Source organism: Rhinoderma darwinii, chromosome 3, assembly GCF_050947455.1.
Source record: "Rhinoderma darwinii isolate aRhiDar2 chromosome 3, aRhiDar2.hap1, whole genome shotgun sequence".
In the NCBI taxonomy this organism is placed as follows: domain Eukaryota; kingdom Metazoa; phylum Chordata; class Amphibia; order Anura; family Rhinodermatidae; genus Rhinoderma; species Rhinoderma darwinii.
In genome coordinates, this window is record NC_134689.1 from 392,644,743 (window position 1) to 392,660,644 (window position 15,902).

General features: G+C 38.9%; 1 protein-coding gene across 2 annotated transcripts in view; it reads left to right on the top strand.

Annotated features, from left to right (window-relative positions):
• Nucleotides 1–15,902, top strand: part of COL5A3 (collagen type V alpha 3 chain) — a 202,949-nt gene that overhangs the window by 136,420 nt on the left and 50,627 nt on the right. For both annotated transcript variants that reach the window (XM_075858954.1, XM_075858956.1), the window contains 20 exons: nt 909–1,052; nt 1,462–1,617; nt 2,330–2,380; nt 2,469–2,510; nt 2,598–2,660; nt 5,063–5,137; nt 6,803–6,883; nt 6,984–7,040; nt 7,201–7,254; nt 7,507–7,560; nt 7,786–7,839; nt 10,138–10,191; nt 10,364–10,417; nt 10,987–11,031; nt 11,208–11,306; nt 12,392–12,445; nt 12,689–12,733; nt 13,439–13,492; nt 14,207–14,251; nt 15,128–15,181. In XM_075858954.1, the coding sequence (XP_075715069.1) occupies nt 909–1,052; nt 1,462–1,617; nt 2,330–2,380; nt 2,469–2,510; nt 2,598–2,660; nt 5,063–5,137; nt 6,803–6,883; nt 6,984–7,040; nt 7,201–7,254; nt 7,507–7,560; nt 7,786–7,839; nt 10,138–10,191; nt 10,364–10,417; nt 10,987–11,031; nt 11,208–11,306; nt 12,392–12,445; nt 12,689–12,733; nt 13,439–13,492; nt 14,207–14,251; nt 15,128–15,181 (1,335 nt within the window). The remainder of the gene's footprint in view (nt 1–908; nt 1,053–1,461; nt 1,618–2,329; nt 2,381–2,468; nt 2,511–2,597; nt 2,661–5,062; nt 5,138–6,802; nt 6,884–6,983; nt 7,041–7,200; nt 7,255–7,506; nt 7,561–7,785; nt 7,840–10,137; nt 10,192–10,363; nt 10,418–10,986; nt 11,032–11,207; nt 11,307–12,391; nt 12,446–12,688; nt 12,734–13,438; nt 13,493–14,206; nt 14,252–15,127; nt 15,182–15,902) is intronic.

A 15,902-nucleotide genomic window follows, 5' to 3' on the forward strand; every position in this document is an offset into this window, starting at 1 on the left:
CCATAATATTTAACCTTTATTTCCATGTCCATAGCCTTCTATGGGTCCATACTGTACCTCCGGCTTCACACGGAGGTAAGAAAGGTATTCATATGGAATACATAAAAGACAGACATGTAGGGACTCCATCTGCCGCCATTGAGTCAAAGGCTTGTGCATGAGCCCTTAATGTTTTTACTGTGTATATACTTAGGGTTGATGGTGCAATCATTATAGTTACAACATGATTTTTTTTTGATTTTTTTTAATTAACCCTTAATGTTTACTTAAGGCCCAAACATTCAGAACCATAAGGGACGGGAAGTGACAACTGGTCAATTAGTTAATAATTTGTAGTCTTTAGGCTACCATTACATGGGGCAATTTGAAGAAGTTGAACTACTGTAGCATGACACTTGTGGAGAAGAATGGAATATGCATTTTCTCACTAGGTTGAGGCACCCTTGATGGTGGAAATTTCCTTTAAAAGTATTTGCCTTACCTCCAACTAAAGATTTAGCATATTACTAAAGCAAGCCACCAGCATAAGTAGTACAAGTAAAAACTGGTCACATATGTGCAGGATCTAATGGGAAGTCTGAACATTTTAAATTAATGTGAAGTAGTGGTCCTCAAAAACATAGAGTAAACCATGAGACCTTGACCTTCTTCAAATACTTGTAATATAATAGTCCAGATTCTCCCTAAATATAGTTCCACCTAAAAATGTTTGTTACCACAGTAAATATGTAAATCAGGTGGAGTTTAAGTTTCGTAAGTAACTTTGCAGTGCCCAGTTGTTGCTGCCCATTAGATATTATTTATAAAGGACTTTACTTGGAGATGCTCTCACAGATTTCTTCTGAAATTTCCCAGCTATCTCCACATATTTTTAAGAAAACTAACTTATGTATATTAAATCACCAAAGACAGAGACAAAACCAAAGGTACAATCAACAGAAGACCCCATTCTATCAGAGTACGAGTTCCCGGATTATTACTACACGCCCTCTCCTGAAGAAGACATCACAGTGTCCACAGTGACTGTGAGCAGTAACGTTACCAACTATGAGGTAAGTACCCTACTGTCCTACCTACATATATACACACACCCAATAGACCCATGGGACTGATAAATGTGTGCTTGAATTTTAGTTTTGGGGTGTTTCTACACTTCTCTCTGTTTTACCCTGTGGTTTATACGGCCATGGAAAAAGCTGCAGCAGGTCACAGGCATTGAAATGTTAGCAGACAAGGAAGAAAGTGACTGTCTCTAGTCATGCCTCTCATACAAGACACGGGAAGGGTGGTGCAGGTTGATTGGTATTCCTTCTTGCCCAAGGATAGGGACTGTGAAAGCATAAACCTGTATCAGGAGGGAAGATCCATGCTCGCCTTTATGTAAAGCACTGAATGAATCCCGAGACGCTGGTAGTACAGGTATAAATTGTAAAAAAAAATCTTTGGTTTTCCCCCATACAGGATATGACAGAGGAATATGTGACTGGGGAGGACGATGATAGAAGAGAAAATGACTATGAAATCAAACAGTATGAGGAAGAGGATTATGATGATAGAGAGGAGAGGTATGGACCAGTAGAGCGTGGGCAAGTGGAGACCCAAGAGACAGGAGCTGAGGTATGATTGAACCAATTTTGTTTATTTCTATTTTTTATAACAATCAATTATGGACTATTACTTATCGTCTCCTTTCATAAGGCTGTAATGCCTTTATAACACATAACTTAAATCAATTCAAAAATAAAATTTGGTTGTTTGGACACTTTAAGGTATCTTTAAAAGTCAAGCAGCTTAGATAACCCCCTAATGCTGAGGTCCCAAGCTGTCCTAATGGAGAGCAAACATAGGTCATCCAATTATTTCAATCTAAAGATGGGTACACATAGTGCCCATAAAAACCTTTTAATTCTCTAAATTGGTATGGGTTCCACCTGCCAGACCTTCAATGATTGCCAGATTTGGAATGGTCCACTTTGCCAAGACCAATATTTCAATTTGGATCTCAAAATTATCTAACAAAAATATTGGAACATTTTGGCGACCTGAACCTTTTTTCCACCCCAACCACAATATTGGCCAACAAAATATAAGAATACAAAAACCATCAATAATCACAAGAAGACATGAAGGCCACAATAAAGTTTAGCATTTCTGCTATGAATGTATGTATTGCCCTGGATAGTAGTCATAGATAAGCAACATATACAATATCATATTATGTATTCACTACGTACTGTGTATTACATATGTATGAAGAAATTGCTAAACTGTTCTCCACTCCTTGTGTATACCAATGGAGAGTTATGTGTTTATTTCACTTGCATTCCAGGATGAACAGAATATGAAAGGACAGAAGGGAGAACCGGCCATAATAGAACCTGTGAGTAGATGTTTGTCAGAGACCATAACTTTAGAATTGCTATGTTAGAGTATTTATGTCATATTAAATGGTTGCCTGTTTTTTACAGGGTACAGCGATCATGGGCCCTCTAGGATTACCTGGATACCCGGTATGTAACATTGGATGGCTAGATCTGCAATACTCCGCGTGATAGCCAGTTACTCGTAGTGAACTCTTTCTTTTATGCTTAATCTAGGGAGAACCAGGGCCAGCCGGACCATTAGGTCCTCCAGGACCATCTGGAGATCCTGGTGAGAGGGTAAGAAATTACTTTAATTTGCATTATACTAAAGTGTATTTAGCACAATGCAATCGGATAGCAGTTGTAAAAATGTACATTTTTCAGGATGAAATCCTTGTATTTTAATGAAAATATATGTTATGGATCTATAGGTAATATTGCCAGATCATCCACATATGGCCTATATGGCAGCAGGTAGAAGAATATTTATAAAGGTTTTCTAATGATGAGCACACTATGTGCTGTTATTAATGGTGAAACTTAGAATGCCCAGCATCCTCTTCACCATGCCCCTTCCCCGTTTCTGCACAGACAGTGGCGTGGCAGCTGATGGCAGAGTATTATGATTGCATGAGACCAAGTCAGACAAAATTTGGTCTTTTGTTCTGCACCTGGGGAGGAAAGTAGTAACCAGTGTAGGTTCATACTGCCCTTCAAAGATGTTTTTTACAGGGGAGACAGAGCACACAAAGACAGGGGAGCGATCTACTCCACGGTCCATAGCTAACTGTACTGTTCTATGATAGTTATACCACTGTATAAAGATAAATGGTATAAAAAGCAACAGTCTATAGAGATCCTTCAAGCCAATATGGATATTGTTGTAGTGTAATCTTTGCAGAATTTTTATGGCGGCAGAAATACATAAATGTTTCCCAACCCCCTAGCAATTTTCCTGCTTACCTTAGATGCTTGGAAAAATCAACAGATAAAACTCATCATCAGTGTCAGATGGACCATAGAAGAACCAGAGTATCGTCCAGTGTGACTAGGTTTTGACATGACAATGAGGTCCTTGAACAACCAGGTGTCCTTCAACAATCAAGTTTATAAGGCAGCAGACCAAATGCTCTTGGGCTTTTTGAGTACAGATTTACTATGTTGTGGGATGAAGGGACTCAGTCCGACAAGAATCCAGTATTCTTAGAATATGGAAGTGCTTATAATCCGGCTCTTCCGCAGCTGAAGATGCAGAACAGCACCTCCTTGATTATAAGCGTTCACTGGTTTTTTCCAGTTGACTACATTAAACTAAGTTTTGAATTTCTCATGAACCTGAATGACCGACCTTGTGATAAATAGCCATCAGAGGAGCCAAAGTTGGAGTTGGCCAATTAATATAAAAGATCTTTCCATGGTTGGAACATTTGAGTTTTTGGGCTTTCCCCTAGTAGTTTATATAGGGAAAACATATTTCCACAAGGGGTAAAATGGGTAGTCTAAGACTGAGGACCTCCAGCCATGGACGTTGATTGGATGGCGATGATACGGAGGAAGAAACTTTCTTAGAGAAAATCTCTTCAACCACATGCAGTAAGGCCATGCTTTGTTTACAACCCATGTGGCCTTCAAATGGTGCTGCAGAGTTTTATATTCTTTTGATTTTTTTTGGACCCATGTTCAAGTAAGGAACACACCAGTCATGTGGAACCTTTATCAAACTGGTAAAGGTCTAGCACAAATGCAATATTGCCAAACTTGTACATAGTTGATAAAATGCCATGATTGTCATAAACAGTGCCAGGTTTTAAAATTTGTCACTGGTGTTAGTGTCCCTTTGACAAGGTCTTTTATTGTAGGATTTTTTTTTTTTCTTCTAAAGCCTGGAGTGATGTCCATAATCCTTCTCTTGTATCACAGTAAAGAAATAGATGGTCTTCCCTTCTCAGGAATCTGAGGACGGGCAGATGTCTCACCAACATACCAGTAAAACATCAGCCCGTCTACGGCTGTCTCAAGCTTTCCGGTGATTAAACTGTACTGAAAAGCTGGCAACATCATAAGATAAAGGCCTGACGAATGAATGATCTTTGGTGTAAAGTTGTCCAAGTATTCATAATCATAAATAACAAACATGTGGACTGTAGAAAAACTGTTTATCTTGGTAATCTGGTGAACAAATTCAACTCTGCAAATCAATATTCCCAACAAAATCACTTGTCCAGGTTTGTCCGTTGTTGTCCAAAATGGTCTGGATTTAGCCAACAGTTATTTAAGGGATTGTCTGCACCTTTTATATCTATTACCAGCCATAGGCTCAAGCAATTTTTTAATTAATCCACCATTTTTGTCAATGGACCTTCACTTTGAGTCACAGGTTTTATGCCAGAGAACCCCCGAGATCCAATAAACCATTTTATAATAGATCGGTCATTTTTGAACGAATTGATATCATTGTATCAGATGTGTGTCAATAATCATGCTCATAGCAAGGATCCGATCTCTTACACTGATATTTGGCTTTCCGCTTAGAGATAGGAATCTGTCTGGTGATGTCATGTAATCTGAGATATGGAAAGCTCTTTTATCCTTAGCTTATTTATTTGCCCTCCAGGCCATACCTCTGTCAACAAGTCAGTACAAGATACATGTCCTCCTGAATATCATCTCTTTGACTATAATCTCTCCTTCTTTCATAGGGTCCTCCAGGACGACCTGGACTCAATGGAGCTGATGGTATCCCAGGTCCTCCTGGAAACACAGTGATGCTTCCTGTGAGTAAACATTTTTCCGATCGGATTCTGAATAATTGGACAAGATATATATTTATTAAAAGCAGAGTGACTCATCTCCCTTGAACTTGTGAATCATCACATAGAGATTTTATGATCACCCTATCAATTATTTAATTGACATCCAAGGGGACATTACAAAGAACACATATGTTATCAAAATCTTGTTGCAATTAACATGTTATTACTTAGTTCATGGCAAACATAAAGTCAACCAGGACACATTTCTTCAATGTATCTTACAACTGCCCTATAAATGACAACATAGTAGAGGGCCCAAATACCCTGCAATGCCAGTCAGGGGTTGAGAAAGGCTGAGCCAAGTACAGCCAAGTACAACTGCCCTATAAATGACAATATAGTAGTTGGCCCAAATACCCTGCAATGCCAGTCAGGGGTTGATAAAGCCTGATAAATATTCAGCATATGTGTTGGCTCCCCATCCATCCAGCAAACATTGAACAGCACGAAGAGGTTCACATGATATTATTCAAGACTCCTGTGAATAGGAGTGTTTCCAAAAGGGAGCAACAAGAGCGTAGAGGAGTGACATGTGTTGTTTTTTTTTTTTGGCTGTGCTTAATGTGGCCAAGAGAACTAAAGGTGGTGGGGAATGGGATCTAAAAATCTCATCAGCATATGATTGCCCCTCCCAATTCAGCATTAATGGGGATCTAATCCAAAGGGTCTTTCCTTGTCATCATCATGTTATCTGTGGCCAACAGACTCTACAGTGGCAAAATAAAATGTTTAATTATCCATCTCCAGATATCTTCCTAATACAGTAAACCAGGATGCTTATGGCAAAGAATGCCAGTATATAATTTTTTATGGACTAGTAGTTGGCTATTAAAATACAAACAAAAACAAAGACCTTCTCTAAAACTTGCCAACTCTATAGTGACCAATCATACTGTAGACCGAACACTTCCATTCACAGCGGTTTTTGTGCTGGTGTGTTCATTGGTTATTTCCTAGTAATCTGACATTGGGACTATTTTTGGTGTTTGCCAGATTACCATGGATTTTGGGCCATTGAGTTCCGATGAATGTATTTTCCTGCATTTAGCCTTAATCCATGATATGTAAAGTATCGTAGTGGTGAAAATCGTGTGTTCCTCAACCAAGGCACCTTACATTTGTCTAAAGGATATTTTATGATCGAAGATAAGAAAATTGATCCTCCAATTCACAAAACAAGGGGTTTTCTGGTTAAGAAAAAACATTTTCAAATACTCTATTGAGGTATTCTGAGTTGATAGAGGCCGGTCCCCAGTTCAGGGCCCTCATTTATCAGCCGCGGTGGATAGAGGCTAAATAAAGCATTTTTAGCTGTGGAGGACTGGGCAATGTCATACCCCATTTCCCCTGTGATGGCGCTACAAAGGATTTGAACGCTTGTTGTCAGGTTCTCTCACAGATTACAGCTGATTGCTAAGAGTTCCAGCAGCGGCAATCTCTGATCAGCTTATCGTCAGGGGATTTATTTACCAAAAAGCCCTTTCCAGAGCAGCAACCCCATTAAGACTCCCAGTGAATCCTAAGAGCAGGTAGATAGCAAATTGACAATACTGAAATCAAGAAAAGTCTTATTGTCTATGTTTTTTGAGCACATCCCTTTTTCTTCTGTATTTCTCCAATATATAGTTCCAGTATGGTGGTGACTCCAGAGGACAGATGGTGTCATTTCAGGAAGCTCAGGCACAGTCAATCTTGCAGCAGGCTAAGGTGTGGTATCTCATGAACAAATGTATGGTGGGGATGAGGGGTCTTTATTCCTAAAAGGAAATGTCTATTAACATCACTGAATTATTGTTTCCATTTTTAGTTGTCCATGAAAGGCCCTCCTGGACCAACGGGTATGACAGGAAGATCTGGTCCTCTTGTAAGTATAAGTGCCAATACCTTTTAGGACAATTCTTGACCCTTTTTTTCCAATTTAATTCCAACTTGTGTTATCAATTTTTAATCAATAACATTACATAAAATAGAATATTTGAGACAGCCGATTTCAGAAGTCAACAATCTTTTGTGTTATTTTTTAGGGGGTTTCTGGTCCTCAAGGTATAAAGGGTGATTATGGAGAATCAGGACCTCCGGTAAGTTTTTCTTTCCTTTACATTTTGCTGAATATTTTTTTTATTAGGATCGAAGAGATAGCTCCTATTGACTATGTCAGCCTGTGGGGAGAGGGACAGACTCCATGTCTTCCTTCTGGGGTGTCCTTACAACCAGCTTCATATTAACTACCTTCAAACACATAGCACAAAAATAGCCTTAGGTTGCCCAGATCTAGAATTATAATTTTGTGTATTTACATCTTGATACTTTTCTACTTCTTCCTACTGTAGGGTCCACGTGGCTTTCAAGGTATCCCAGGGCCTTCTGGAAAGATTGGCAAAAGAGTAAGTAATAATCATGAATGCACAATCTGCAAATATTGTCACCCCTGTACTCATTAGTTGTTACCTGTGTCTCAAATTTCCTCATTACAGATCTGATACATCTTCCTTTAGTTCCTACTTCGACCATTTCCCCCTCTTTGTCTTTCTACTTTTACCCTTCTATTTACTACTACTCTACTAGATGAGTGACCCTTTTCACCTTTGCATTGCTTTGTTTTTTCGCAGGGACGTGGTGGAGCAGATGGTGGCCGTGGTGTGCCAGGGGAAACTGGAATAAAGGTAGATCCAAAATCCTAACACCTCATAAATACTGTCACACCCTTCACAATTTCGTTGACTTGTTATCTAACCGCAATAGGACATTCAGTGTTGTGTGCCGAATCCCATCCCATTAGTGGTTCTCAACTACAGATTATGTATTCAGGATTTCACAAGTGATATAATTATTTTTAGTGCATCATGAATTGCCACTAGTGTTCTTTCCATGGAATAGACTTAATCATGACCTGTTGGGTGGACTAGGGGACTAAAGTTGAGAAACACTGATCTCCACCACAAGTTGTATAAATTTTACCTGCTCTGCATTTTCTCAAATGGTTTTCCCACAGAAGTTAAACCATATTTTAGCCATTTCCGTAATTCTAATAGACTTGAATGAAGAGAGCCACATGCGCGGCCACCTCTCCATTCAATCTCCACATGGATACGGCGAGTGGCAGCCACCTGGCCCGGTGGAATGACTGAAAAGTAAAGATTCAAAAGTTGGGAACTCAACCTATAAAACATAAATGTCTAAAGTGGGGAAAAAAACAAACAGGTAGCTTCATGTATCTTCAAAGGAACAGTCAAAGGGAAATACAGTTAAAATTGTGACAACTCTTCATAAACCCGAGAGGTTGTTACTAGTTACATAGGTTGAAAAAAGACACAGGTCCATCAAGTTTAATCCTTCTCAATAAATTACCCGTCATTCATTGCTTGATTAACTATAACCCTCAATGCAATTGATCAATAAATAACCATCTAGCCTTTTTGTAAATGCTGACATAGTATCTGCCATCACTACTTCTTGAAGGAGGGCATTCCATAGCTTAACCACTCTAACTGTAAAGAACCCTTTCCTATATTGATGTCTGAAACGTCTTTCTTCCACACGCAATGGGTGTCCCCTGGTCCTTTGTAGAGTCCTTGGAGAGAACATATCATGTGCGAGTTCTCTGTATTGACCACACATATACTTATACATATTAATGAGACTTGTGTACTCCCACATGGTAGTGTTGGACAAAACGCTAAATTAAATGGTTTGAAGCTCCGCTGATTTCTGTAGGATAATATATAAGGTGTAAGTATGACCGACATACTGTTAGGGCTAGTTTTATGCAATTTTCAATGAGGTTTTTTGTTTTTGTTCGGGTTAGGGAGAATTCACATTTACATTTTTTTGTTTATTACTGATCTTGAGTTAAAGCCCATATATTAATTTATATCTGTATTTCCATTTCTGATGGTTGTCATTGGAAACAGTCAACAAACTAGTTGTCATACACATCTATAACAGCTTAGCTTATGGACAGTTAGTTGTTTTTTTTATACATCAGATTACTATACATCACCTACTATAAAGGTTACATTTCCCAGGCAAATTACACTGTGCTGACATTAAGTTAGCTGGGAATGCTGAAAGATTTCTGCTCTGCAGACTGCAGAATTGTAAATGTAGCTCTGGATTATAATACAGGTTGTAGCTCAGGATCAGAAATGTATTTACAAAGTTGCTCTATCTTTTATGTAGATTCATTCCATGAAATGTAAAATGTTTTTTAATCGTGGACATGCTTCTTTGGTTATGCTGGCAACTCAATGCACAGTTGTAAAACTTGCCCACATTGCATAAACATTTTGCCTAGTAAATTAGTCAATATGGGCATTATACCAAAAGTGGTTACAGAAACCTTCTTGCCAAGACAGTTTTTTGTCAAATGTATCGTCTCACAATAATGTGCTCAATATATTAGAGTTATCTCAGAATAGACATTGCTGGCATTTTACTAAAATAAGCCACCAATGTCAGATCAGCAGTTATCCGACCCCTGCTGACCACTAGAAAATAATGGTAGTGATGCTATGAAAATACAATGCCACTTAGTTATCTCCGCTCAGCATTCTTTGGGGACCGCATTGTCGCCCCATTATTGTCAATTGCCGCCCATGTGAATGCCCAAAAAAAAGCTAAACAGAGCCAACTGGAGACGCTTTCCTAGCGCTTTCCTGGTATCACTGCCACGTCATTCTAGAGTTTGGCGTGGCTCAAGAGAAGTCAGACTCTCATCGATCGGACAAATATACAAGCAATATACCATCACATCCACTGGCCATAGACTGGAAGACTTTCCCTGATGTGACCAGTTTTCCGATATTTATCGGGAAAATATTTGTTGTACTGGTGCAACCAGTCATCTATTTTGGTTGGAACATTAATAATTTTTGATCCGTCAATGGTCATCTAAGTAAATGTGAATATATCACTCCTATAAGCATGTGAAATTTCAATTAACAGTGTTGCGTTTACTTTAGGGAGACCGTGGATTCGATGGCTTACCTGGACTTCCCGGAGAGAAAGGTCACAGGGTCAGTATAAATATGAATACATAGAGTGGTTAATAAGCTAACCTCCTTTATATCATTCATTGATGTTACATGAGATGATGACCATGATGCTGCCTATATGGTCATGAGGCAGATGGAAGTATGAAGGTCAGGTAATCACTGATTCATTTACCTACATTTTTTTCCACCACAGGGAGATCTAGGAGGTCCTGGCCCAGCTGGTCCACTTGGAAATAATGGTGAAAAGGTAAAATCTTCAAGTAGTAGTATGTCACCTTTGTATTTTTCATCCGTTTTGGACCTGAATATTTTTCCAAAATTAATCAATGTCTAACACTGAGAAAGAAGGCCAGAATTATCTTCTCACTGTCCAGCATAGGATGGGTCTTCAACAGCTGGAGATGGTCATAGACTATATATTAATGTCTACCATATTAACTCATTTTCACAGTTTGTTTCACTTATCAGGTTACATTTTTACTTATAATTTTTCCGAAGACATTCAGAGATATCTGCCAAAAAATTGGCCATGTTTTTACACTTGTATGTCTGACAACTGTTTTACAGTTTTTTTAGATTCAGCTCAACGACTGGTCATCGCTTCTCATTTCTATTGCCTGCTTTACTAAGACAATGCATAAATAATTGTTTCTTTGTTCCTACATATGTAATGTCATCTTCTTAACAACAATAAAACAGTTGCCATTGGTTTCATACATTTGTGCATTGTTACCTGTTTTTGATAAGGCGGAATACTAGTCATCTACTGTAATTTCTAAATCGTAAAAGTTCTTGCGTTGTGTTTCTGTTTTCTAGGGTTCTGATGGACCTTCTGGACCTTCAGGTTCTCCTGGAGAGGCAGTAAGTTGTTTTGTTATTCCACCTTCTATTTATGGAGAGAAAAAGCATTGGTCTTTCTACCAACTGTGATCATGACTTGCCTAGTCTAATGTGCAAAAGTCAAATGTGAAAATCCTGCTCTAAGTGTAGAAGTATTAATGGAGATTAATGAAAATATTTCATCTAATTTTTTGCAGGGTGCACGTGGCTTGGTGGGTCCCAGGGGGCCACCTGGACCACCTGGTCAGCAAGGCGTGAATGGTATTGATGGAGCTCAAGGATCAAAAGGAAACCAAGTACGTAAAAGATTGGCATACATAATACCCTATATAAATAAAAGGACTGGGACACCTACACATTACACCTACAGGAGTTTTTAAGACATCCAATTCTAAATCCATAAGCATTAATATGGATTTGGTCCCCCCTTTTCAGTTATAACAGCTTTCACTCTTCTGGGGAAGACTTTCTACAAGATTTTGGGGTGTCTGTGGGAGTGTTTGCCCATTCATCCAGAAAAGCATTTGTGAAGTCAGACACTGTTGTTGGAGAGGAGGGTCTGGCTTGCAGTCTCCGTTCTAGTTTATCCCATAGCTGTTTAATGGGGTTGAGGTCAGGGTTCTCTGTGGGCCTGTCAAGTTCTTCCACACAAAACTCACCCAACAAAGTGTGACTCATCACTCCACAGAACACGTTTCCACTGCTCCAGAGTCCAGTGGCGGTGGCTTTACACCACTCCATCCAACGCTTGGTATTGTGCTTCGTGATGTAAGTCTTGCATTCTGCTGATTGACCATAGAACCCCATTTCATCAAGCTCCTAGGACCCGGTTTTTGTGCGGATGTTAATATCAGAGGACAGAGGAGGTTTAGATTATGCAGTTATTGAGTCAGCAGAGCATTGACGACTTTTTCTGCACTATCCGCCTCAGCACTCAGTGCCCCCACTCTGTAACTTTACGTGGTCTCCACTTCGTGGCTGAGTTGTTGTGGTTCCTAAATGCTTCCACTTTACAATAATAACACTCACAGTTGATGGTGGAATATCTAGGAGGGAAGAAATTTCACAAACTGACTTGTTACAGTGGTGGCGTCCTATTACAAGACCACGCTGGAATTCACTGAACTCTATACAATGACCCATTCTATCACAAATGTTTATAAAAGACGACTGCATAGCGAGTGCTAGATTTTATACACCTGTAGCAATGGGACTGCAGGAAAAACTTAAATTCAATGATTAAGACATGTGTCCCATTACTTTTCTCCATATAGTGTATTTTTTTTATGTATTTTCCCATAAGTTCTTTTGTATTGCTCGTAATTATCAAGGTTTTACTTGTATCCTTACTTCTCGGACTATTTATTTTCTTATTTAACAGGGTATTCAAGGAGAAGCTGGGCCAAATGGGCAACAAGGAAACCCAGGACCTCATGTCAGTATGAAGCAAATTACATATACATGAATATAATTGAACATTGTGACACTTGAATTTTTGACAGCGTGGAATGCTGTATCTCAAAGGCTGCATGGTACCGCCATCTTTCAGCATTGATTCAGTAGTATCATAAAGTTTGTAGGTCTTTGAGCCTATTTTTTTAATGAAATGTGCACAAGTTAAAGTCGGTTGCTCCAATAAAGTTTGTCTGAGGTCATTCAAATTTATCTATTATTTTAGGGATTGCCAGGACCTCAAGGTCACATTGGAATGCCAGGAGAGAAGGTAAGTCAGCTGTCATGTACTTATGCATATCTATTGTATTTAACTTTTAGCCAGTACTGTATGTCTACTGGTGTCTGCATGTCATATTCTTTGCCAGGTCATCTACGTGGGGATAGGGTTTATAAACTTGTTCAACCACAAATCGAGCTTGCATCAGTCAAGAAGAACACAGACACTTTTTTGGTCAAAGGTTTCCTACATTAGAGTCTTAGGAGAATAGATATCAGATTTGCAATCAAATCTCTCACCTGACTCTGTACTTTCCAGGTATTAGGGCTGATTCAGGTAACATGAGCCACATGGTTCTACTGAACTGAACTAAGATCACCATGGGGTTCTAGTTAGGACGAGAGTAGAACCATGAGTGGTCAAGTTGTTGCGGCCATAACATGGATGCTAAAATTTGGCCACATTACAGCCATCTGAATCTGGCTTAAATCAAATTGTTGTAAAAGCATGAGGGAGCACTTTCCTCTACAAGTCAATTGCACCATGAGGCCACCAACAGCTCTTAATTTTCAGGGGAAAAATATTCTCCTTACCACGACTTCGCCTACTTGACCCAAAAGCAGGAACTATGAAGTGGTGACTTCACAAAAATGACATCTATATTCTTGCCATCCATTCAACTCGAGGGGCAACTAAGTATACATAGGCCTAATGTCTAGTTTGTTACTAAAATTGTATATATGTCTCTTTGTCCAGGGTCCATCAGGAAAGCAGGGAATATCCGGTCTGGCTGGGTCAGAGGGGCCTCCGGTGAGTAGAGATCTGTAATTTAAATTTATATTGTACTGTGCATCTCAAGCAAGAATACCAACTATTATCAGATACAATCCAGGCATCATTTTCTGTTGCCCATTTCTATGTTAAAAAATGTTTAAATAACCAATATCATCAAATCAAATCATTGAGTCATGTAAGTGCAGATAGGCCCCAACTAGGATGAAGGAACTTCACCACAATGACAAAGCAACAATATCGAGATTTGGATGTTGCAATCCTATGACTTGCACATGAAGAAAACTTATTTCTCAGACTAAAAGATCAGAAAATGACATACTATGACTATGACTTGGCCTCGGAATGCAATGAACACACTTCTCATGTCTAGGATTTAAATTTGGACTGGGCACAGGAGTACACCCATGATGACATCATCTGGATATTTTAACCAGAGCAAGACGATCAGCCTTTGGACAGATGGCACCAATAAAAGCTCAATTCATAATCAGTCTGAGCAAAAATAATATTTTAGGTTTAAAGGTCTAAAGATATGGGCTAAACCATCTAGTTTTAGTTTTCTGTGTTTGATATAATCACATGACATCATTACATCTCCATCGGTGGCAATAGGTCAGATATTTTATACATGAAAGATCACATAATCACTTTATACATGTTATTAAAATGTGCTTTTGGCAAACCATACTTTATACCGCTAACCACATTGAATGATGCTAATGTTCCCAGGGTCATCCCGGTAGAGAAGGACCTGCTGGAGAGAAAGGTATTCAGGTGAGTGTCTGGATGGAATTAAATTCATATATCTACATGTTAAATTTCTAGAAGAAAGGATCTCAATACATAAAAAATATATTGTACCATACTCTAAAACTTGGCGTATTACGTGCAGTATTCCAATAAAGAATACTACAGAACATGAAGGCACCGCATGGAGCCACATGGACTGCACTATGGGTTCTTATTGTGGATCTATTTGGCAGTCCATGTGCCTCCATGTTCATGAGGCCTTATTCATTTTATTTGGAATTTTAATTTTATATTAACGCTTCAAATTATTATTAATATGGACTAATACCCACTAGCACCAAGTGACAAGGGTTGGAGCATTTAGTGGTAATATAAGATTCCTATTCATTGCTAGTTCCCTCAAACATACATGCTTGGCTATTCAGCCATGGTCAGAACGGGTCTTGAGCCATAGTTCAGAAGTAGCTTTAGTCTATAGGACCTAAATATTCTTGTAAAAAATTTGTCATAGACGCATGTGTGTACTACAAGAGAAGCACCACATGAGTTCAGACCATGTAAAGATACCTATAGACCTTAAATGACTATTGCCCTATTCAATCTATATTAGTCAGACTCTACAGTACGGATGACTAGTCTTAGTGAAAAGTGATGGGCAGAGTTGAATGTTTTTAGCCAGTTTTTAGCTTACAATTCCCAAGATAAGGAAGCGTAGAGACTTGAACTCATTATAGAGCTCCCCGAGTGCAAAAGAAATAAGAGAAGTGTTTGGATTTTGGGTTTGTTCTTAATATGGTTGACCTTTCCTGGCCTAGGAGACCCAGAAACAATGCGTCTGGTCATACTTGTTACTAAAGGTCGAATAAAATAGTTACATTTCTCTTTTCATTCAACTATTAGGGTCTTCCCGGATCTCCTGGTCCAATTGGATACCCTGGAACCCGTGGTGTTAAGGTAAGAATATGAAGTCACTGCTGATAATGAAGTAATAACTATCATATTGTATAACAATGTCATAAACTGTATTTGTCTTCTAGTACTTAAGCAGTACAGAAGTATCCATGGTTGGCTTGGACAACCTAATGGAATTGTACATTTAGCACATACATTATTAACATTGTAGAATTGTATTGACAGCTTTTTTAAAAGTTCAAACATACATCCAGTGATTCCCAACAAGGGTTCCCTAGATCCCCCGGGGTTCCCTAGAAACTGGTCAGGGGTTTCCCAGAAGACAGAAGCAGGAAGACTGGTCACTCTCACAGTAGGGATAGACTCATTCCAGCCTTCTCAAAGATGATAGGCAAAGCTCTCAACAAATCTAGGCCAAAATATAGTGCTGGGCAAGAATTATACAATGTAGTGGTACCCCTGAAGTGACAAAAGTAATAAGTTTGAGAATCACTGTGTTGGGCCAATGCTGAAGGTCTGTAAAAATGAGAATTTGTACAAGTATGAATAAGTCAAAAATTTTAGAAAGAGCAAAGTTGTCAGTCAGCCTGTGATTGCCACTGTCTTTGTAAAAAAATAAATACAAAAAATGACTGCCTTAGAGAAGGTATTTTTGACAACAAAAAAAAGAGCAGAGTTGCTGAGGGGATAGGTGCATGGCAGGGGCCTTCACCTTGAAAGGAAATCTATTTTCCAATATTGGGTGGACTTACTGTTTAAAGTC